Below are 24,396 nucleotides of genomic sequence, written 5' to 3'. Positions count from 1 at the left end.
GGAAAAGCCAAATATTAAAGAAGAATATTAAAGTGTCACTTGTCAAGTCTACTTGGAAGACATTTTTATTGTGAAACTTGACATCTATATATGGCTCTATTTTTCAGTGATGACAGCCTCGTTTATTTCTATATAACTGACATTAGTTACACAGTAGGGGATATTGGGATGAAACAAAAGCTAGATTTATCTTTCTTTTGCTTAGGTTTCTGTTTCTGTTTAAACATTCTGGTTCAGTCCCTATCTATGGTCAGGATCTACACAGTTGCTATGACTTAATGGATAAACATCTTACCCATAAACAAGCAGGTTTTTCTCTACTCTGAAGCACTCCGTGCGTCCATAGCTGTTGAGGCGGTCATGGTTTCGCCTGAGCTTGGGTTTGGTGTCATCACTGTCGCTGTTGCCCTCTGAAAGCTCTGCCAACTCATCCTTTGTGGCACTGAATGGCCTCGTCTGCTTTCTGACACGAGGAGTGTCGATCACCAAGCTGTTCTGTAGCGGGGAAATGGAAGGGGAACAAAATTTGAGCAAAAGGCTTACCATGTCTACAACACAGATACAGGAGGAAAACAACACTATTGGATGTCCAGCCATAACATTTAGAATTACTTTCTGTATATTGTATTATTTGTAGTGAAGTACATACTCTGCCGTTGACCATCTCCATATCAATGTCAGCCTTTTTGGCCCATTTGTCCCAGAAATTGGGGTCATCCAGAGAGATGTCTGTGCGGTTTCCGGACGCCACAAAACTGGCCTGAAAATAGACATGAGAACTATGTCAAACATCACATTTACAATTCACTGAATGGTACATCATTAGCTGCTCCAGGTTTTGCAGTGAGCTGTATATTTTTTAGAGTACATTGTATTTTCTGTCTAAAATTACATGTTGAGGACTAGGTTAAAACAGTTGATAACATTCCAATTTACATCACTTGTGTTAGAGCAGCTGTATTTATCTATTTTATTCACCTTAGCAAAAGTGGATCCTCGTCCTTCAGACTCGATGGTGATGGTCTTCGTCCTGCGCTGGAGAATCTGATCGATGTCCTCCTCACAAAATTTGGCCCCTTCATCCTCCTCATCCATGATGGCCCCATATGCACCACGTCGCAGCAGATCTTCAATCTCCTTCTTAGACAGCTGCTGCTGCACTGCCTAAGAGTGAAGGAGAAGGAGATAGACAGTTAGGGTCAAGAGACTATTGTACATACAAATGATGCAGATAAATAATTAAGGCCAAACTAAATCTGAAATGGATATGAGCTGCAAAATGGAACATAAGACTACAAGTGCAAAACACAAACGTAAAAAACTATAAAACCTTTTAATTCTCTCAACAACAAAAATCATGTTAGTAACAACACACAGTCAAACACACTCATGTTGAATTATTAAAATCATAACATCAGCAGGCCTGTATCTAACCCCAGCAGATGTTTATGTTTATGCAAATACGCTCAGTCAAACCAGATGTGGAGACCTGCTAATAGCTCAACCACCTTATACTTCTGATAATTCTCAGAGGACACCAACTGCAGCAAAACATCCACCTACACACTTCACACACTGTTGACACACTCCCTCACAACAAGATTAGAGTCTAATAGGATTGGTTACACTTGAAGTGGAAATTTCAAGAGTGAGCTCCAAGTTTTATGGTTTGTGAACAGTTCTTTTTCTTCACTTGGCATCTTGTTGTCTGCCATCTGTTCCTCTGATGTCATTCAGGACTGATATCAGAAACTGTTGACTTCTGTTATTGTTGGAGAGACAATTGGCAGAAATCTTTTGTCTTTTATTTTTTATAACTGCACTCATTCTCACAAGATGACAACAGAAAAGTCTGACTTAGTGAGCGTAAGAAACATGTCTGTAAATGATATGATACTTTGCTAGAATCAAGTTCCAAATTTCTCCCCTTTTTTAGGATGGATGGGTGACACAGTGTCGAGTTTTGTCACAAAAAATGGTGTGATCACTGCTCCCTGATTAGCACAGTGCCACACCAGGCTTTTTCCATTCTCTGCTCATTTGTGTAATAATTTTATGATGAGATGGTTGAACTGAAAAATGCAATGTGTAAGCCAAGGTCAACTTGTGAAATGGATGGTATTTTATCACACACACTGTCTGAAAACAAACACCTCTATTTGAAAATTAACTCAACATAATTTACATGACTAAACAATTTAATTCCCCATTTCTATTCCAGAACATTTGGACAATTCTCAAATTTACCCCTCCCCCGGTGCCTCCTCCCAGGCTGTTATCTCGTCCACTCATGCTCTGCAACACTGCTTTGTCCAGGCCCAGCTTGAGGCTGGCGCGATCAAACATTTCTCGCTCGTATGAGTTCCTGGTGATCAGACGGTACACCTTCACTGCCTTGTTCTGACCGATCCGGTGGCAGCGAGCCTGGGCCTGTGAAGGGCAGAGACAAATAGATTAAAATGCGCTACACATACAAATATGAGCTTTTGTGTTGTTATCTTTAGATTGACCCAAATGTCACTTAATCAATGGCATCTTTTAATTAGAATAAAATTCTCCCAGCTTTCTGAGTGAACACAGTGTAGAGAACTTTTCTTTGTGATGAGTCTTGTTGGCAGGTGTTTATATGAACAGACATCAGACAAGAGATAACTACCAGAGTGCCAAAAGTCTCTACTGCCTGCACATTTATGGCACAAATCTACTGCAGTATGTTGTACCTCCTGCTAAGTGCGTCTCTGTGTGTGTTTGTGTCTTACCTGCAGGTCGTTCTGTGGGTTCCAGTCTGAGTCAAAGATGATGCAGGTGTCTGCTGCTGTGAGGTTGATTCCAAGGCCACCCGCTCTTGTGCACAGAAGGAAAACGAATCGTTCTGATTCGGGCTTACTGAAGCGGTCGATAGCTGCCTGCCGCAGGTTCCCACGTACACGTCCATCTATTCGCTCATACAAGTACCTCAAACACAAAAAAATAACCCATGATGCATGCGTATTGCAATAACTCATTGTATACATGGCTTATTCTGCAAAATATTTAGAAAATTTACCTTTATATAACAATTTTTAACCTGATCTACCTCCGCCTTAGCACTTACTGTATGGACTAGGGCTTTAAATATGCTCCAAAACCTGCTTTTATTTTGCTTCACTTCTACACTTATCTGTAAAACTGTATCTTGGATAGATAGATAAAACGGTTTCTACAAGCAGTGATTATGCTCTTTCATCCTTGTGTCCATTCTCATCCCCTCCCACACTCTGACCTGTGCCCTCCCCAGGGAAATCCACTTCCAGTCAGGAGAACCCCACAGAAACTCAAGCTTGTCTAAAGTAGTGGAGCCCTGAGGGCTTCTGTAACCTTCTGCTGAACCCTGTCTGAGGTCTGTGTTGCGCAGCACCTCACATGTTTACAGTGGTTTAGGGTTTGCTCCAGCTACTGGTGGGAAGCCAGACGAAAGACAGACAGAGACAGAGAGAAAGAAAGAAAGAAAGAGAGAGAGAGAGAGAGAGAGAGAGAGAGAGAGAGAGAGAGAGAGAGAGAGAGAGAGAGAGAGAGAGAGAGAGAGAGAGAGAGAGAGAGAGATATCTTGCCTGAGACTGAATCTCACTTCCTAATACACTGACAAATACAACGATTTAAGAGAACATTTCTTTGGAAAAAATGAACGACATATATCCTGGGTTTATCCATTTGCCAAATCTTCAGAAACTACCTTATCTATGTGGGGAGGAAGGTCAGTGTGCAGTTTTGCTACAAAATATGTGGAATACTGTCATAAACAAAGAGAAACAAGCGCTACACTAAATGTTTCTTTGTAACTAAAACATTATGTATATAATGTGTGTCTAAAATATATTTCTGTAATGTATGTCATAACTTAATAATCTGCTATTTTGCTTTGGCAACAATGGAACAAACATTTATGCCAAGAAAGGTGTTTTGAATTTGAGTTTGAGAGAGAGAGAGTAGGGAGACAAAGATGTAAGAATAAAAAGACAAAGCCAAAATCTTATCTGTAATTATCAAATTCCTTAAAAACCATTGAACTATAACCCTCAAGGCCGGTTGTAAACCTTTCCCCATGATTGACTTGCTAAATGTTCCTGAGCACTTACTCCATTTCAGCTTTTTATGAGACTTTTGGGCATTACCTAAGCGACTGCTGAGACACACATAGACACACAGACACACAGGGAATCAAGGTAGGGGCACTTTGATTCTCAAAGCACTGTAATACTGGGCAGAGCCTAGAAGCTTTATGTCATCTTTATCAGCTGCTCCTGTGCTCTGAGGTGAGGAAACAAGAGCTTGCTTTTTTTCCCCATTCACTCCAATTACAGGCCTACAAATCCTATATTCTGCAGAGACAACAGAAAAAAATAATTCCCAAATAAATACCTTAAATCCTGTGAATTTTTTTGGGGGTCGCCTTTGTGGGGCTGAGATGATATATGTATATTTGTATATTTTGTGTGTGTGTGTGTGTACAATGCATGCTGTGCTATGTTATTGGCCCTTTTGGCCCTGGATAGGAAAAATGTATGCATGTATGGGTGGGTGGGTGTATGTGTTGTTTGGACTCATTTGATGTGATGAAATATTAGGCTCCATCATTTATGCTGCTGCTGCCAACTACCCCCACTGCCAACTGGCTGTCATGTATTGCATGCTAATACTATATATACACAACTACAGACATACTGTCCCGAACCATCTGCAGCCATAGGAGTCAGATCATCCTCTACAGAATGTGTAGCAGTTACTAAGCATTCCCAGTGAGCTATATCACTAAGTCCTAAATGCCATGTGCACATGATTTGGTGCTTCCTTTGAGTAATAACTAGTTATCCCTATCCTTTGGCCTCTAATGAGGCCAAAGGATAAAAGTGAATTAATATTATTAAGCAGCACAATGAAAAGTTTTATAAAAAGGAAACTCAAATACACAAATCATTTTTTCTACACATACTTTCCACTTCAAATTTCAGTTTTAGTGTGTTTTATGTGCATGGTGTTTCATATGATGTATGCTTATTCTGTCTGAATAACTTGTTAAAGCTGTTTTTTCGTCGTTTATGCAACGCACGACGTTTTCTGAAACGCCTGATGTCTTTAAGAGATTTACATTATTAAAATCCCTTTTTTCAGATTTCTGTAGGAATTCTGTAGACTAAGCTAGAACTAACAAATGGTCCATCATCTGTCTCCATTACCTTCTCTGAATGAGGTAGTCTTCCAAGATGTCCAGGCAGCGCACCATTTGAGAGAAGATGAGCACCTTGTGCCCTCCAGCCTTCATCTTGGGCAGCAGTTTGTCAATAAGGACCAGCTTCCCAGCAGACTGCACCATAGCCTGCAGGTGAAAGTCGATGGCAGTGGGGCTATACACCTCCCTGAAGTCTTCTAGGATCTTCTCTTCTGCCCCTGACATAGCAAAGACACAGGTACATCGGCAACATGATGATGATTTTATTTCTACAAGATGAAGATTTTATTTCCCTTAATGTCCATTCATGAAGATCAGAGGTTCAATCCTTTATTCACAGTGCTGGTGTGCAAAAAGATAATTTCAAAAGCCCTCCTTTTACAAATGCTTTTCCTATCTCCCCGGTGAAACACATTAAGTATTTATTCTAGTTTTAGGAGTATATACTAAAAAAGGACCCTGTAGATTTGCATCAGTGACACTGTGGTTTAATTAAAAAAGGAACAAAAACAAAACACTTGACAAGTTCAGTGCATATGTAATTTCTACAGTCTGTTGAGGTTTCCATGGCTGTCTCAGGGCAACATAACCAGTGTGCAGAGTCAGATGTAGCAGTCACTTGAGGTATCGAATTATAGTGAGCACCTAAATCTAAACATTGAGCCAACAACACTTTGCCCACCAATATCACAACTAATCATTTCAAGTATATTTGATCGTATAAGCTTGTATTTAAAAGGTGCCATCCTACCTTTGATGAGGTAGGGGTGGTTGCAGCACTTTCTCAGCTCCATCATGGTGTTTACCAGGTTGGGCATGTTTGCCTGGCCAGCTCCTTTAGCCAGGAAGGAGAAGTTCTTCTCTAGGATGGCGCGGTAGTATTTCTTTTGAATGTTGGTGAGCTCCACCTCAATAATGGTTTCCTCTTTAGGAGCCAACTTCTTCTCCACGTCTTCCTTCAACCGCCGCAGCATCATGGGCTTCAGGATACCCTGAAGCTTCATTACCTGTGGGCCAAATAATGACAAGTTACAGTTACTGCATCCACTAACTGCTGTGGGATATTGTATCCCACACAGGTATGGGTTTCCACAGGCTGGATCTGATTAAAACTGAAACATCAATCTCATTGTTTTCAGTATGCTCCAGTGAGTTTTCCATTTCCAAATTGAAAATAATTTATTGTATTCAATAACTGTATTAAAAATTTGATTGCAATGAAATATCAGACAAAGCATTTCAGCTTCCTATCCAATATACAAATTAACGTGTGTCACTTCATGTGGAAATGTGCGTTTCATCTGTGTAATGGACACAGATGCAAAGAACCATTAAATGAACACAACTTACATTATGTTAAGAATGAGTGGCAACTTTAGTTAGCGCCAAGTTTAATAACACAACAGCAGTTGCCTGTTTCATTTTTTCATTTACAGCCAATTTAAAAGAGACAGTATCTGCTTTCACACATGGTCTGACCCTCCATCAATTTAGGAGTCATCATCACTTAACAAGACTCAGCTATACTTTTTCATATCAATGTTTTATGATGTCACTTTCTATATATTATTGATATCTACCTGCAAAGGTATTATGCAGACTGTCTATATTTTATATATGCATATAGGAACTGTAAAAATGGTGCTAATTTGTTTTTATTTGATGTAAAACCACATTTCCCAAATCATTACTTTTCAGTTCAGCATCACAGTTTAGTTACTATTAGACCCAAATGAGAGGGCCAGCTTTCCCTTACCAGTGTTCTTTTTTCATTACACATACAGGCCCTCTCTAACATCAGTTTTGTTACGTGCTGAAAAAGTACCTCTTAACAGCAACAGCAACATCTACTATGAAAAGGATTTCACATTCCCACTGGCACAAAGAGCTTCTAGATTTAGTACCGTGTGTTGAGTACTAGCTGTTCCAAATATTTTAACTTTCTGTGTGAGCACCACACTTCAAACATGTTTTGATGGTCTTTCCTCAAGCATCTCTTTAGTGCTTCTGCCTAAAAATGAAACGCTAAACAGCAGAATGTAGAAGGAGAGCTAATAAGCCTTTTTCTTGTGAGCAGTTGTGTCGATACATAGTGCAGTGATGAGTAGCATAATACCCCATTATCTGCTATCTTCATCCACCATATGTTTTGTGTGTGTGTTGCACAAAATGTCACTGCGGCCTCGTTAGAAAAAGCCCCACTTCAAGGCTTCCATCTGTACCAATAGGATCTTTATACTGTATCTGAGACATGATGTGTGTTTTGGAGTTCTAAGAAACAATATTTTGATTCTTTTTTCACATAATTCTACAACTCAAAAAATGATGTTTCCTTTGAACAATTGTTAACTTCTAACCGAGGTGACGAAAAAAGGCACCAGGAGCCCAAACAACATCTGACATGGTCATCTGGCATGTATTATCAATTCAGACTTTTCACAAATTGTAAACATGTTGGCTCACCTGCTCTTCAGTCTTGAGGTCTCCAAACTCCTGCATGAAGGTGTTCTCTGAGGGGAAGCGTGCCGGCTCCAGGAAGTGGAGCAGGCTAAAGAGCTCCTCCACTGTGTTCTGGAGAGGAGTACCCGTCAGCAGGACCTTGTGCTCCTAAAAGAGAAGAAGAGACCCATGATTACTTACAATGAGTTGCATTTGTCAAAAGCACTAGTACAACAAACTATCCAAAATCTGTGCTGTTAATTATGTGTTCTTTAATGTGATTTTATAGCATGGCAACATACTTAACTAGTAGTAGTATACTGCAGAAAAGAAACTAGACAAAATGTTTTGAGCATTGCACTTATTAAATAAGTGGAATTCCATTTTAAACCAGAAAGAGCAGCTTTAACAATAGACACATTGGAAGATTAGTTATTATTTTTGTATCTCTGTAGCTTGATGTAAAACATACCAGGCTCATGAGCTTGAAGCCTTCTAGCAGCTTGCAGTTCTTGTTCTTGAGGCGGTGGGCCTCATCGATGATAACACAGCGCCACTCTATGGCGTTGAGTTCGGGACAGCCTCCCAGGATCATCTCAAATGTGGTGATAACAGCCTGGAACTTGTAGGCCCCTCTCATCACACGGCCCTTAAGACACAAAAGGGAGAGATGTAAGGCAAATTTAGTCAAATTGGCTTATAAAACAAATAATCACAATTTCAAGAGATGACATTTGTGTTTTTAAGCAAGAAATTATGTCTGATCTACATGCAGAGGTATGTGACAACGCATTAATTTGCTTCATGGCCTGTTATAGTTCTATGAATTAGAATGATGAACAATGTGTACTCACGGTATCTACGGGTATCATCACACTTTCAAAGACCTTTTAAAGATAATTTTATCCAAATTTAACAGAGGCAAGTGCAGTTATAATCTAAAAACGATGTAATGCGTGCAGTGGTGGGGTTTAAAGCTTTGTAACATCAGAAATGTGGAATTTAATGCAGAAGAGCTCCACTCATTTTGACAAAAAATAAAAATTAACAGATGGATAAATTAAATTGGATTAAATGTTTGTTGAGACTTTTTGAAGACCTGTACACACCTTGGCTGTGTCATTAAAAAAAGTGTTTTTCTGAGAGTATCTAACTGTTAACTGTTAATGTTAAAAATCAACAAATTTGCAGCCTTGATAGCAAACACGTGGCTTACTTTATTTTCAGATTTCATTGACAACCTCAAAACACACCTCTAGATCGTGAAGCTATCTACAATATAACCAGGACATTAGTGCACACCTGCTAGAGACTCTTTATGCTGTTTGTTTATTTGTTTGTTTGTCTGTCTGGGGAGGCTTTTCCTCAACCCGCCTCTCCATTTGTATCTATCGCCTTGACAACAGTCCTCGAGGGATACTCAGTTATCCAATAACCCCCTCCCACAGCCAGCCAGCCAACAGACTGCTGTAAAGGAGCCTCAGATATGCCTGAGCAGCGCTGACAGAGAGATCCCCTTGGGGGCTGCTATGACATCACAGGCTGCCTGGGAGACAGCCTGGTGGCGGCTCCGCTCTGTTCTGCTCTCGCTCGCCTTAATTCCTCCTACGGTTCGTCTGAATACTAAGAGCTTCTAACTGCCTGTTGTGACACATCACATGGCCTGCCAACCACAGAAAGCCTCTGCCCAAGGCTCACTAACTACCTAGCAGCCTCCTTACTGTTGGGCACGTGCCCCTTTTTGAATCTTATTATATGCCATGTTAGTACTATGAACCACTTATTCATAAAAATGTTCTCCTATCCAACACTGCAAGAAATCACGGGCTTCATAAAATCTTTTGACATGACTGAAGGATTTAATCAGCAATGTCACAAAAATATACATTTTCTGCCACACAGACCTTTTGCCTGACAGAAAACACTCTCTGGAGATATTCATCATCCTTCAACGGCCGCCTGCTTTCCTCCTCCTACAGGTGTTATTGCCTCTGAAACATTGTGCTAAGTGAGTTTGCTGCATTAGAGACAGAGTTGCAGTGTATCTGGGCTTTGTGTTACACATGGTAATCACGTTCTGCCTCCCTTTTCAATATCCGACTCCCATTGTTGTATGCAGGCCTCCTGTTTTCAAACATATCATTAGATTACTCACAGGACTTCATGTTGCTGACAGTGCTGCTGTTCTCTAAAGAGCAGCACTGTGATTATTTTAATCGAAGTGAATCACTGCTTTCCATTCTGAAGGTAAGCTCAGGGATGTTGCTTTCTGCTCACCACTCTTTGTAAAGGGGGAGATTAGGTATGTCGGGTCGAACTAAAAGGCCACTCAATCCTCACGACTCCATTTGTGTAGTTAGGGATGTGAGACAAGCTGAATGCCCTGCTGAATGTCCATGACTGATTCTCGCTCAGCTTCTTAAGGCTTTTCTCTGACCAAAACAACTACTGTGGTGACAAAAAACACTTACAAATCCAGGGAGGAAAGCAGTGTTCTTTCTGAAAACACACAACAGAAATAGCTAGACTGCTAATAACTGCTACATCTACATTTGTAAAGCTAAAATATCCAAAAAGTATAGAAGATTTGACATCTAAAAAGAAGTGGATAATGTAACATGTAAAGTGCATTCTCTAGGGGCCACTAGCAGGGCTTTAGGCTTCAATCTTAGACTTTTTAATCTTTGTACACTTACTTTAAACTGATATGCTAAGCCAGGGGTCTTCAAAGTTTTTCAGGCCAAAGACCCCTTTGCTGAAAGAGAGTGGAGCAGGGACCCCCTAACACTTACATTGTATAAAACTGCAGTGTTTATTATTTAAAGGGCCATATGAGCCTCAGGCTGCAGTCCTGACCTGTATTTGCTTTTTGAGTAGGTGAGGGAGGAAACTCCTCTGTCACAAAGACATGTTGTTGCAAATAGCAAAATATGTTGGATTTGTGTTAACGTGTATTTTCAAACATAGTTTAATTACTTGATAGGGAAAACAGTGCACCAAAAAAGGTTAAAAAATGATCCCACAATTATTTGACAGCCCCCTGCAGTAACTCTGTGGACCCCCTTGGACTCCCAGCCCCCCTGTTGAGGAACCAGGTATTAAGCTCTTAATTGCAGAGTACAGAAATTCGCAGGCAGAGAGGCATGTGTCTTAATCCTCAAAATTAAACCTTGTAGATAAAACAAAGGTTTTAAAGATTTTTATTGCTGTTTGACTTTTCTTTCCTCGGAGAGAAACATACTGAGGACAGTATGTAATATACTGTATGTCCTGCACTACCCCTGTGTAATATGTTGACAGTCCTGTGCTGATTTTGTTGTGGTACTACAATGTGTGTATTGCTGCCAACTCATTTTATTTGATCTTTTTACAAGTTTTATTCATAGTTATGTAACAGAAGTATTTGTGCACAGCAAACTAACACCCTGATCACAAATATGTACTGTAAAAATACCACATAACACAAAGATCTCCATTTACCTGTGCATCCCTGAAATACATCTCATACTGTTGGAGCATCTGCCTGCTGACCATGCTTCCATGGTAGACGATGACATTGAGGTGGGTCCAAGTACGAAACTCGCGCTCCCAGTTGGCGATGGTGGAGAGCGGAGCGATGATGAGGAATGGCCCTTTAATGCCCACACGGTGGATCTCCTCTAGGAATGTGATGGACTGGATGGTCTTTCCCAGGCCCATCTCGTCTGCCAGGATGCAGTTCCGCCTGACAAGTGGAGATAATGAGGGTTGGAGGAGGAAAAAGTAAAGGCACAAGTCAGGTAGAATAAAAACAGCAGAGAAAGGCAGTAGTGTAGCAAAAAGTGAAGAATCATTAACAAATCAGTGTGTTTAAATTATGTGTGGGGAAGTGGATACTGCGGCATGAGATGTTTTTCTGCATATCCTCAAGACAAAGTGATGTGTATTAATTTCTATTGCAACTCTTGTACTGGTTTAAAGTGAACAAAAGAAATGTATGGTGGGGGTAAAAAGCGTGTTTAAATAAATACAGGAAGAGAAAAGGAAGAAAAATGCAAAAGTCCCATGATGCTAAAAGAATAAAAAGCAAACAATGGAGGAGAAAACGACATCATCAGCAGTAATAACAGTCCAAAGAGATGAGATACAACATAATGGCAAATGCAACTGCCTCTGCTGCGTGGTGTACTCCAGCAAACCATTTATTCAGCTGTCCAGTGGGTGGGGGTATTATGCCTTGATGCTAATTGCAACGTGCAGATATTCCCACTGGCCTCTTAAGCAGCTCTCTACTTTTGATGAATCTCTCTGCGTAGGCATACACAAACTCCTGCATGCTCACACATAAAGCCAATTCCCAGGGTTAATGCAAGCACACTGACACTTCGTACTCTAGATGTACTGTGCAGCGCTTCTTTTGTGATCGTGGGCGAGGAAAACAATTGTTGTTGCAGCAGTGTGCACCTTGACAGGAAATTTGACTCTCCTTGCAGGCCCAACCAAATCATATGAACACAGCCAAAGCACAGTGTGGTCCGCACACACACACACACACAAAACAGGAAAAGTGATTCATTATTCATTATCTGCAGATCCAAAGTACCCAGAGGAATCCTCTTGAAAAACATGCTGCCTATGTAAAATCTCTGAATCAATAAAGACACTGTAGTATTCTATTGGCATGGGATTACTGTAAGTATACAGTATGCTAAGAGATGCCATTTAGCTTGAGGTGTGGAATATATGCTAAATCTATTTGTCTTTCCGTCTGAGATGTGTACTGAAGCCAGTGAAGCTAGCTCAGCCATGCAAAGTGGCAGCAAATCCCTGTGCCAAGGCATTTGCTTGAACAGCTAAAAATCGATACTATTCTGATTTAAATATTTATTTCATTATTTGCCTTCATGTTACTACATTGCTGTATTGTCTTGATTCCACTGTTATTTTTTATTTTGTCTAAATTTGACATTACGTGATTTATTAAATAGGTTCAAAATAAGTTAAATCTTGTTTTGTTCAATTATGGTACGTAGGTCACATTAACAGAATACTGTTATCATGTATGACCATATAGCAGGTAGGGGTTGAGTGTGAACAGTTTGTAGGTGTGTGCACGGATATACACTATTTAAAACTGACCTGTTGTACCAGTTGAAGAGGAGCCAGTTCACCCCCTCTAGCTGGTAGTCCCTGAGGCTGTTGCCATTCCTGTACTCCCTCGACTGCTCCCTCTTCTTCCACAGATTTGCCGGGGGCCGCTCCTAAGTGACACATTTTATATGGAGAATTAAAATGAGTGGTTCAAATTAACTTCACGTTTACATTTTAGATGAAAACATTTCTAAGGAGTAAAAACATTTTTGATGATTGCAATGGTAAACAAGAGGGAATCTTAGGAAAAGTGAAGAAAGTGGGCAAATGCTGGTGTTTTTAACGGTAAGGCAAGTAGGGAAATACAGAAAACAATGGTGTGATGGTGTTTGTACTCTATTTGTATCAAACCTGTCTGGAGCCAGTCCACTCATATTGTATGTGCATGGCCACCAGTATTGAATGCATTTGCATCAATATTGTACAAGTAAAACAACACGTGTATGTTACGTGTAAACGTTCTTGGTAGACAGGGAGGCGACTATGGCAAAAGAAAAGTTAACCTGAAAATCAATCGTGATGATCAAATTGTGCTTATCCAGGACGGTACAAATTACAAAACAAATGTTAAGTCTGGTTAGTATACTAAAAACATAACAGGATTTTTTGTTTCGTGGAGCAGAACACGGTTCTCTTTTAAACCCATTTGTCTTTGTCTTCCCCTTCAAGTTTCAGCTTTTAACTAGGATATACCATCTGATTAAAACAGTTATTTTTTCTTTTACAGCAAAAACATCATTCACTGCTCTTGAAGTAACTGGCAGCAGGTGTCTCTGTGTCTCCTTAGTTTGTTCACTCTGCTGTGTGTGGTCTTTTGGCTAATGATGCCCATTAATTTCACCATGCAGTATGTTTGGTGGGTGCAGTGTAACTGTATTTTCAAAGATTCAGCTACATCTAATCTACAGTATATCATAATACAAAAGAAATAGATTTTTGTTTTTAAAGGGGGAACTCTATAATTACAACAATAAAAATGCAGTAACAAGGATGACATCACAAATGTATACAGTACAAAAGCGCAAGAGGAAAATGGAAATGCAGTGATAAGGACTGAGAAATGTCATTGGGCTTGGCTTACCACCCTGCGCGAGTCTGGCTTGACTGCCTGCAGCTGCTCAAACTCTTCAATCTTGCTCTGGTCGACGTCGTCCTTCAGTTCCCAGGTGCTGTCCTCGTAAGGCAGAGAGCACCACTTCACCAGGTAATACACCACCTCCTGCACCAGGCAGAGGAGAATTAGCGCAGTAAAAGACTAGAGCGAGGCCAAGCTCTGCTTTTATAATATTAACAAAGGCTGTGAGGAAGCCCGTCAGCATGGCCTTGGGCCCTTCTGCGATACAAAGACATCACTAGAGTGGAGAATACACTGAATGGAACAAAAACCACAAAAAAAATGAAAAAGAGCAAACACGTGTTCAGGCACGTAGACACAAATAAACACACAGATACTGCTACTCTGCTACTGGCAGATATGATTAACAAATGAAAGAGGATTCACTTTACCTCTCCTGTGTCTTTGTCCTCACAATACGACACCTCCAGCACTCTGTCTACCTCTACATAGTCAGGGTTAAAGGGCTCCTCTTCCATCTGAGAGAGACAGAAAGGAAGACAAGAGGGAAAGAAAGGCATAGAATAAACCTAAATGCCCACTCACCATCTGGAATCTGAGACAAGTATCACTTCTGCATCGACTGAGCGAGTAAAGAGATTCTAATTTATGCGCACAGATGTGCCTTCCCACACAGACAAGACCCAAAAAAGTAAATTAAATACACACGCACGCACACACACACACACACACACCCACACACACACACACACACACACACACACACACACACACACACACACACACACAAAACATTCATATGCATGTACACTACACACACACAGGTCCAAGGAGACACCACATTGTGAAAACACACATCCGCTCATAACAAATGCCCAAATAAGGACTGTGAACATAAAGACAGTATCCGGCATGTCCACAGACAGAAAACACAGCCATGCAGCCTTACATCTGCAAAGATGAGTGCCCTCTGTGCTTGTTTCATCTTGAAACGTTTGATCTTCTGCTGAATCCTCTTGTCCTTCTCCAGCTGCTGCTCTGTGGCCCACTCACAGTGTAGGTAGGAGCTGACACACAGACACACACACACACACACACACACACACACACACACACACACACACACACACACACACACACACACACAAACACATTCAGACTAAGGTGAGAAACCCTAAAAAAAAAACACCTTCTAAACAGTATTTGAGGCAACCGCTGAGACCAGCAGGTGTGATCACAGATTGCAGATGTGGTCACATGAGTGCTGATTTTTTTTTACTTTCATGTTGTTGAAAAAGTCGCTAGTCTCTTCCATCATACTTGGTTTCATCAGATTCTTAGTATGACATAAATTTTTCAATCCTTTTCATCATTAGGCTGAAAACATGATGGATGTGATCTGGCTGAAGATTATCTGCCAAGTGAAAACAAATTATTTTTCTGGTAGGCTGTGGTGGTAAACCTATGGTTCACAAGAATTTTTAATAATGCCCCATAGAAGAGAAATTTAATCACTGCTGCAAAATTTACATGGCAATACTGAGAGCTGTCCAAAGCATGCCTGAGACACTTGTGTCAACGTATTTCCTTTCGCTAATTTAAACTGGGATGATTACAGGCATAATAATACCAAAATTTCACATTTTAGCTAGTATTTCTATTAGGGTGTAATGAATAATAAGTAATGACTGAACTTACTAGTTTTTGTATTTTACAAAAAACTCCTCTCCTTCGACCACGACTCCTGGGGAGACCTGATAGAGAGGTTTAAAATGACAGAACAATATTCAATCACACGTTTAACATTTTATTACAGACACAATTATCAAGTATAACAATGTTGTACTGACAAGATTATTTGTGGTGATCAATAATTCAGAACTCAATATCCAGCAAAATAATTGCAATAGTAGCTTTTATCCTAATTGTGCAGTAATTTATCTTTTACAATCACTAAACAGCAGGGAAAAAAAAGCAGCAGCAAGTCACTACCTCCTTCTTGACGATACGTGAAGACATGATTTTGTCAACAACAGCAGCATCCTCTTCACTGGGATTCTCCTGCAAATGCAGTGAACATGAAACATTCAAGTGTTACTTCATAGTCTCCCAGAGCAAAAATTTGCATAGGCCTAAGGACAATGCAAACAAAAACCACACACCACACTGTAATAACAAAAAAGGAAACTGACTGCACAGTCTGCTCGCTACTGTGCTCTTACAGAGGTTTCTTCTCTTTTTTTACGCAGCTTTTTGCTCCTTATCTGAATACAGTACCTATGATAAGGAGCTGTCACATGTTTCATGGATTGTAAAGCCCCCTGGCATATTTGTGATTTTCTATCACGTAAATAAAACTGACATGAGGGGATAGAGTTTGCTATCCCAGCTCTGCCTCCACCGGTGCAGTGCAACTGAAAACAGTGTGACTGATTTAGATGATGAAAACCAAGGCAGAACTTTTGCACAATATATCTGAAGAAAAGGGTTTTTGAACAGAGCTCTCGCCACAATAATCCCATCCTAATTTCCCTGTGTGCATCTAAATTATTAAAAATAGGCGCTGAATATGTATCTCCCCTGTTTGTACAGGCTTACTGCAGGGGTCCTGGTTTGTACGTCACAATGTGTCGGTGAAAAGAACAGGCTGTGCTGCACTTCACAGAGCATGTTGTGCTGTTTTGTTCTATGAAATGTGTTCTTGTTTCTCAGTATACAAAGTTCTCTCAACAATATTCCTCTGTATCATTGCCACAAAAAACAATCATTTGCATGGATTGTTGTTTGTAAGCCCACAAGTACTTAAAGAGACTAAGATTCATCAGCAATTAAAATCATTTGGCTCTACTATGTACTCCTGTGCAATATTTTTCATGTTCTCTCAAAACTGAATGAATTTAAACTCTACCTCTCAGCTACTAGCAAGTTGTAGGCAGAAGTACTTACCACAAAGAGTTGAACAGCAGGCTGCTTGGATGCTGCAGTGTTGGTTTTCTTGGCTTTGACAATAACCTTGACCTCATCATCTGACAACCTGGCCTCCAGCTCCTCAGCATACTTCTTTCTCTTCACCTGACGATTAGATCGCCTCTTCTGCAAAAGAAAGACAAGGTGGAAAAAAAAACATTAACAACAATATTCAACTGATCTGGATTACTGCTCACATAAATTTCACAACAGAAAAATATAAACTTTAGTTTATGCTGCATCATTGTACTTGTTAACTGGTACTATTTTACCGTTCATAGGAAAATGCATCAATGTCACGATTCATCACCTCATCACTGAAGTTTCCAGAGCTCAGCAGTAAACCACACTGAAAAACCACAGTGCACGCTGTTTCATTAATCATGAATCATGTCTGATTTCTTATCAGGGCTCTGAGCGTAAGCCTACTTTTTTGCTTAGCTTAGCTTAGTTAAATTATCTTGCGGTTTCACATTTGAAGTTCATGTAAATCAAAATATCAGCAATAATGCATAGACATTGTGGTCACTGTCTTTTAGACATAATCGAATGAAAGTTTTTAAATCTTTGACTGTCCTTGGGACATTTCTGATACCATTTATACATTTGATACAACCAATAAACTATAGCTATTCGCACATTTACAAAATGACATTAGGGTAATATCCTGTCTATATTCTACTATATTTTCTCCATTTATTACTGCGTCAATTAAAAACAAGGTCATTAAAAAACTGATGTGGCCATGGTCAATTTCAACAAACCAATGAAGAAATTCAGAAAAACGTTAAGCCCTACACAAAACAAGAGTGCTGTAAAATCCAGCTCTCTCCACCCCTTCCTGTCAAGCCTTTATAATTATCACATGCGTGGGCTGCTGTATCCTGCATCAATACACGAGCCCCTCCTAATGATAATATGTAGTTAATTAGGAATAAATGCCACTGAGCCAAAGTTAATTAGGTGTGGAGTATAATATCCCCATGGAGATATACCCTCACATCCCCAAACCCAAGCTGACCAGAAGCTGGAAAGTCAAACCTGCCACATGCCACCACAATGGGGCTGAACCCCTGGGGTGGCCATGCTTCTTTTCTAGCTGTCAGCCATGCTACTTTGACTTCTTCCACAGGATCATCCTAAATGAGTCATCAACAGACTGTTTTAATTAAGGCCAGAGGCGCCATTTAACGAGCGTAATTATATCAAAGGCAATAGTCCGGATAGGAGGCGAAAAGGAGAACGAGAAAGGGGGCGAAGGAGGAGGCAAAGGCACTTGTCATCCCCACTCACTCAGACATGTCACTCTTAACACAGCAGATATCTGTCATGACTTAGCAGTGAGCAAAGGAGCAGAGGATTGCATTAGTGTAAAAGATAAGTGTCACCTACTTGAATTGTCATTATGGATCAGATGACAGACAAACCGCAAGTGTACATCTTAGAGAATTTCATTAAGAAGTGTTGGACATCCTCCCTCTGGTATTTTTTGTACCTTTAATAATCATCTCAACCTCAGGTGAGCAATCACTAATCTTCTGCAGCAGTACCTTCCCTTTCGTGGAAAATAGAATCATTACTCTAGATTTGAAATAGAAACTGTGATAATTTAATTTAGCAAAGTGTTATGTTATCAAACAAACACAAAAAAAATCCCTGGAGGATTTCAACTTCAGTCGCTGTTGTGGCAACGTTTCCTTTTAAATGAAAAACTGTTAAATTTAGGTGTGTGCATGCGCATGTGAAGCTTCTATTGTTGGTGCTTTGACCTAGATAATGCTGCGCTGATGATGTCTCCGTCATATATCCATCATCAACACAGATAAGAATATGTACTTGAGATAGCCACCCGGTGAGTGACCCCCACGTGAACCACAGAGTCGGTCCTCCCAGGCTCAAACTAAAGCTGTGAAGCCGTCCTCCAGGCTCAGCAGCAGTGTCAACAGGACAGCACTTCACTCAACGCCTTGTACAAGAATGGCAACAGAAAAAAAAGCCCAAATTGTTTTCCTTTAGCAGAGGTGTGACACCTTATATTGATATTAACACCTCATCCGAATAAGGTGGGGAATTAAAAAACAATTGCAGGCAAACTCCCACAAAAAACCAAAGTGTTGTCTCACAGTTTCAGATTAATATTTGAATGCGATAAATTAGGATGAAAATACACTCAAGAGTATTCCCAAGCATTACAGCCCCAGTTACAATAATAGTGACTTGTACTGTAGGTTTATATGTCAGTTTGCGAGTGTGTGTATGTGCTGGATCTTACAGAGTCGTCATCTTTAGAACTGTGTCGAGGGGGAGGGTCATCATCCGATTCCTCTGAAGACTCCGGCTTTCGCTTCTTCTTCTTTCCTATCTTTATGACAATTTTCCTGTGGGAGGGAAAAGCACACCATTAATATGATGAGATGAAGGCCAGAAGCTGTGCAGCTGTTCACAAGTCACCTCTTGGCTGTGTCTTTAAGGCGTTTGTCAATACAGCTTAGGGCTGCTCGATTATGGCAAAAATAATAATCACGATTATTTATGATCATGATTACTCATTGGCCTTTAGAACATCATGCAGATATTGAACATGAACCCTGGTGTTTATTTTTAACACTTGATATCCTTTAAACACACCTTAAACTTTAAATACAAGTGAACTGAAAAACAGTGATAGCTTTGTGGTGCAGCCACAACTGTAACACATCTTGCATATTACTGTAGTTTGTTCACATTCACATAATAATAAAACCGAACCCAACTAATATAACGTAACAATAAATAACAGTTACTGTATCGATAACAGCAAAATTTTGAATTTTGAATTGGGATCAATGATTGTTTCACTAACTCAGAAGAGACTCACCAAACAGACATTTCTCCATTATCTGTTTAGAAGCAGCTGGGAGTGTCACTACAGTGAGAAAAGCACGTCCACCTTAACAGACCACCTTAAGTAAGCCTGGTCTGTTTCCAGTAGGAAGTGATCTTAGCTTGCTAACGTCAGGGCTAACTTCTTTCATTTTAATCAGCAGCTGTCTAGCTAGACATGGGAAAGTGTCTCGAGTCTTTCAGAGTTGTAGCATTTATTCTCTGACAAACAGCCTCAACTGTTCACACATCACACACTTCACTTCATACTCTGCTCCTCTCACTGCAGCCTCACTGTCACTGTCACCATCACCGGCACATACACGTCTGCTCTCCCTGCTCATGCTCTCTCTCTCTTTCTCACTGCGCACACTGTCTGAGTAGAGTCCAGCTGAAGACGGCAGATGCTGAAAACACGCCCCGCAGAAACACGTCACAGAGAACGAGGCCACAACCAGAGCCCTTTAAGAGAATATATATTTTTTGTTTTATATATTATAAAGTATATATATTATATTTATTTCATTTATTTATTCTAGTGTACTAGCCACAACAAAGAAGAAAAAAAAGCAGACGGAGCTGAGGTAAAAATGCTGAACATTATACGTCTATTTAGTGATATATTTAGCCTTTTGAACGTTTTCAGAACTTGCACGGTGTAAATAGTGTTCTTTTTTGTGCATTTTAATCCTGACTTTAGGCTTATTTACTGGTATTCCTACACCGTTTCGAGCAACCACCTTGCCAATTCCACATACGATGCGCTTTATTTAACGTTAGCATAACAAGTAACATACAGATAATGATGAACTGAATACTATTCATTTGAAGGAACATAGACAGTTCAAGTTGAAATAGTTGAAATTTCTTTTGAGTTACCGACAGTGTCATGTGATTTAGGAGTTGATCTAAGTAATGTGTACATTTAAACATTGATACTTTCACCATTACCACTTTTTAAAGGAATTATGAATTTTGAATATCAAATATCATTAATATGTAAATTATAATTTATTCTGCTACAGACCATTACAACTTTCCCCATACTGTCACAATAATGCACTGCTTGCTGATGCCACAGGTGACTGACGAGAGGTTACTATGGAAGCACTGCGTGATGAATAATCTCCATGAACAAGAAGATAAGCTGGAGCGATAAGGTCAAACTCAGAAGGGCCTTGAGTTTAGAAGAGTTTAAAAACAACAACTTTTCAACTCAAGCTCCAACATCCAAAGCTGGCTGACAAAATCCACACCGTCCTGAGCTGTTATATCCCAGGAAAGCGGGATATTATGGTGTCAGTTGTACCACCACATTTCCTTGTTGTTGAAACAAAGAAAGTACTGTGCTGCTTAAACTTTTGACTTGCACTCCTTTTTTTAAAAAGATATTTATTAGTGTAACAACATTGTTACACTGATCATGCTGCACATAATCATGCTGCACATAATTGTTTTATCACGATTATCTTGTTTTGAAAATCGAGGGAGGCCAAAATCGTAATCGAAATGAAAATCTGATTAATCGCCCAGCCCTAATGCAGCCTTTGGGTATTTGACTGGTATAAAAATTATATTAAGGTAAATTTAGGCCCAATGTACAGAAAATGAATCTCACAAATTATATCAGTGCTGGTATCAAAAGTTCGAAATATAACTGACATTGATAAAGAATATCTTTAATCCAGTGTACTCATGCACGTGTATAAAGGCAACAAAATGCTAACACAGACTTGCATTTACCTTGTCAGTATCAACATACTGTGTAGGAGAATTAACTTGTTCATTTTTTCAGCAATTGTACATTCACAGTTCAGTAACAATCTCTCTGTGTCACAACAGGAGGGACAAATACAGCAACGAATAATACCTGTGATGTACACATGGACAGGTGAGTATTCTTTGAGAGACTTGAAAATTTTGACTTAGCCTTTAATAACAAGCGTTATGAAAATTAATCAAATAATTAATCTTGTGAATGTTAGCATACTCTTTCAATGCAAACTCAACTATTTTGCAATAAAATAAAAAATAATCAGAGTAAGCGCAGCAAGTCTGAGTTTAAGTCAGTTACTTTGGCACTATATTTACATTCAGACGTTACAACGGCTTTTTAGTGGGTGATAAAGAACTACTTGGGTGTCTTCAGTGGATTATAAGACAAGAATGAGCCGTCTTTAGTCCCTATCTCACATGCACTGCAACCCTGAACTTACCAAGACATTGACTGATTGATTGATTGATTGAAGTTTATTTTGAACATAAAAAAATAGCAAAGTAAAAGAAAAAGAAAAGAAAGCAACATCAGAAGATAAAAAGTGATCCATGTTCAAAAAGGAGTGGGAAGAAGTTGAAACATTACATTACTTTGTTACATTACCTGGAAGAGCTACAATACATTTGTCCAAATTGGAACAAGACAACATACATTTCATGGGCGGCACGGGTGAGATGTTTTGATGACCGCAGATTTAAAAAACTGTCAGCATAGTGGCTAGTTCAAGTAAGCGAAATAGCAGCTGTAAAGGTTCCCATACTGGGAAAACTATGAAAGCAGAGGACGCGATCAGTCGCCATTTAGTGGAGAAGGTAAATGATTGTGATGGACAGTCCAAATATCAAGTTAATAAACAACTTTTTAGGTTACAGCTGTTCTAGTTCAACCAACAAGTGACGAGAAGCTTACAATGCGAGCTGATGGGAATGCTCATTTTTTTGTTAAGGGCCCATGCCAAAATTACCAGTCAAATTCAAGGAGCAGCAAGAGGCCTGGTTATTCATGACCAAATTACCAACCAGCTACTTCTGCAGCCTCCTTTTGCAGCATGTCTTGCCTCCTGTATGCTCTACCCATATGCCATCCCTCTCCCTTAACTATACTATTTCCAGTAGGAGAGAATATATGTGACAAGATCAATCTCCTGTTGTGTGCTACATGTGTGAGAAAATGGCTATAAAGGCATTAAAAAGAGGCTTACAATGAGAGACAATGGCAGACAATTTAACAGCACGTCGCTGGCCTTGCAGGAAAAAAAAAAATTACTACACGTACATATAGCTTACTGCAGGTTTGCACAAGTCTAGAAGATTGAGTGAAACAAGAGTTCATAGATTAGCATCTGCCGCACTGCAGTCTGTAAACACTAAATGTATTTGCAGCAGTAGCCTATATCCTCCAAGAATGTCTCTCCACACAGCTGTCAGCGTGCAATTTCTGACCCCCACATACATACATACATACAACAACAGCTTGGGGACCAGCTTAAGTATGGTAGGAAATACCTAAACATTAACATGTACACAATGGGAGCTGCCCGAGTTTACAGAGAAATGAATTCAGTGCTTTTCTCCCACCTAGTCTGTGGATTGAGACAAACATCATTTGATCATAAATTTGGCAAATATTTTTCTTTTTAAGCTACCATTGCTAGTTTGTGAGTGTTGTAATTCTCACCATGGCTTAATGTACAATTACCAAAACAGACTGGTGGGATGTGATGATATCTGGAGCCCAGATAGCAACAGATTGCACAATGAATAGGACGCATGCTTCTACTTTCCGCCAGTGCCTCATCCTCTAACTCTCCCGTCTCTTTCACACACAGTCACATATTATTCCTGTGACCTTTCCACATATATTCTCTCACCACATATGCACACACTTCCTATCTTGTGCCTCTCCACATGTACTATCTCTTGGAAGCTGTAGGCGCCAAATCTCTGGCTCGGTGCATTGTTAATGTGTGCACTGCTATCGTACTGACACACAACAGCATCTTCACTCTCTCCTTTTCCCAACACGTTTGCATACATATAACAAACCCACAAAGCCTTCCCACAAAGGCGAACATGCTCTGTGCTCCACACCCACAAAATCAAAGGCCCACACTGACAGACTGTTGTATGAGCAGGTAGTACATCTCTAGTGAAAAGGATGTCCCTGTAGGGCTTGTTCATATGAAATTACATTAGAGACTCATATCATGTGTGAACAAAGATTCCCAAGCTTGCCATTATCCTCTCTTGTTAGCAAACATTCATTCTGTTAGACAGCAAGTCAACTCTATAGACAACAAGAGTGGTCCAACAAGACAAGAGGTCAGTCTTCAACATGTAAGTCCTGTAAGGGACAGTCAACCTCTTAAGACAATATATTAGCTTGATCTACAAGTCAATCATTAAAAGAAACACTGCATATTTTATAAACTGATTCCATGAATAATGTAAGGACGGCATGTCCATAAGCTTCCTAATTTTGTTTGTTAGGACTCCTTGCTGTAGCATCCTGGCTCACTTCCATCATAATCTGACATACGCAGATGTCTACAGATGGTGATAAAGAGCTGCTTGACTGAGACAGTCTTTCATTTTCCCCATCTCTTTCTTATGAATCTTCATGCAGTGTAGAGATACAACAAAGTAATAACCACAACACCACAACAGACACTGTGTTTTGTGTAACACAGCACAACGTTGTTAACAAACCAGAAAATATTTTTTTAAATCCTTTTTATGCTACTTTAAGATCTCTTTTCAGCTCAGTTTGTGATGTTGATTGACTTTCCATTCAATTCAGAGAAGGAGACTGACAATGTATTAGTGTGTGTGAATGGCTTTGATATCCATTTAAGCTTGCACATAGCTCTAACCCTAACCCATGTGCTAAATGATGCAAGTAAATACTGTGAAACGGACAGAGACCGACTAGATACAAAAG

General features: G+C 39.8%; 1 protein-coding gene across 10 annotated transcripts in view; it reads right to left on the bottom strand.

Annotated features, from left to right (window-relative positions):
- Positions 1 to 24,396, bottom strand: part of chd9 (chromodomain helicase DNA binding protein 9) — an 81,124-nt gene that overhangs the window by 17,712 nt on the left and 39,016 nt on the right. For all 10 annotated transcript variants that reach the window (XM_042481379.2, XM_042481442.2, XM_042481636.2 and 7 more), the window contains 18 exons: positions 19,090 to 19,195; positions 16,797 to 16,943; positions 15,843 to 15,911; positions 15,549 to 15,604; positions 14,800 to 14,917; positions 14,282 to 14,368; positions 13,857 to 13,994; positions 12,764 to 12,885; positions 11,126 to 11,369; positions 8,118 to 8,294; positions 7,670 to 7,813; positions 5,958 to 6,213; positions 5,214 to 5,424; positions 2,760 to 2,955; positions 2,248 to 2,430; positions 979 to 1,164; positions 650 to 760; positions 296 to 495 (listed from right to left, as the gene is read on the bottom strand). In XM_042481379.2, coding sequence (XP_042337313.1) covers positions 296 to 495; positions 650 to 760; positions 979 to 1,164; positions 2,248 to 2,430; positions 2,760 to 2,955; positions 5,214 to 5,424; positions 5,958 to 6,213; positions 7,670 to 7,813; positions 8,118 to 8,294; positions 11,126 to 11,369; positions 12,764 to 12,885; positions 13,857 to 13,994; positions 14,282 to 14,368; positions 14,800 to 14,917; positions 15,549 to 15,604; positions 15,843 to 15,911; positions 16,797 to 16,943; positions 19,090 to 19,195 — 2,751 coding nt within the window. The remainder of the gene's footprint in view (positions 1 to 295; positions 496 to 649; positions 761 to 978; positions 1,165 to 2,247; positions 2,431 to 2,759; positions 2,956 to 5,213; positions 5,425 to 5,957; positions 6,214 to 7,669; positions 7,814 to 8,117; positions 8,295 to 11,125; positions 11,370 to 12,763; positions 12,886 to 13,856; positions 13,995 to 14,281; positions 14,369 to 14,799; positions 14,918 to 15,548; positions 15,605 to 15,842; positions 15,912 to 16,796; positions 16,944 to 19,089; positions 19,196 to 24,396) is intronic.

This window comes from Plectropomus leopardus, chromosome 1 (genome assembly GCF_026936395.1).
Source record: "Plectropomus leopardus strain MGB_pleo_1.0 chromosome 1, ASM2693639v1, whole genome shotgun sequence".
In the NCBI taxonomy this organism is placed as follows: Eukaryota; Metazoa; Chordata; class Actinopteri; order Perciformes; family Serranidae; genus Plectropomus; species Plectropomus leopardus.
Note: the sequence above shows the minus strand (reverse complement) of the source record. Positions and strands in the feature narration are given on the sequence as shown.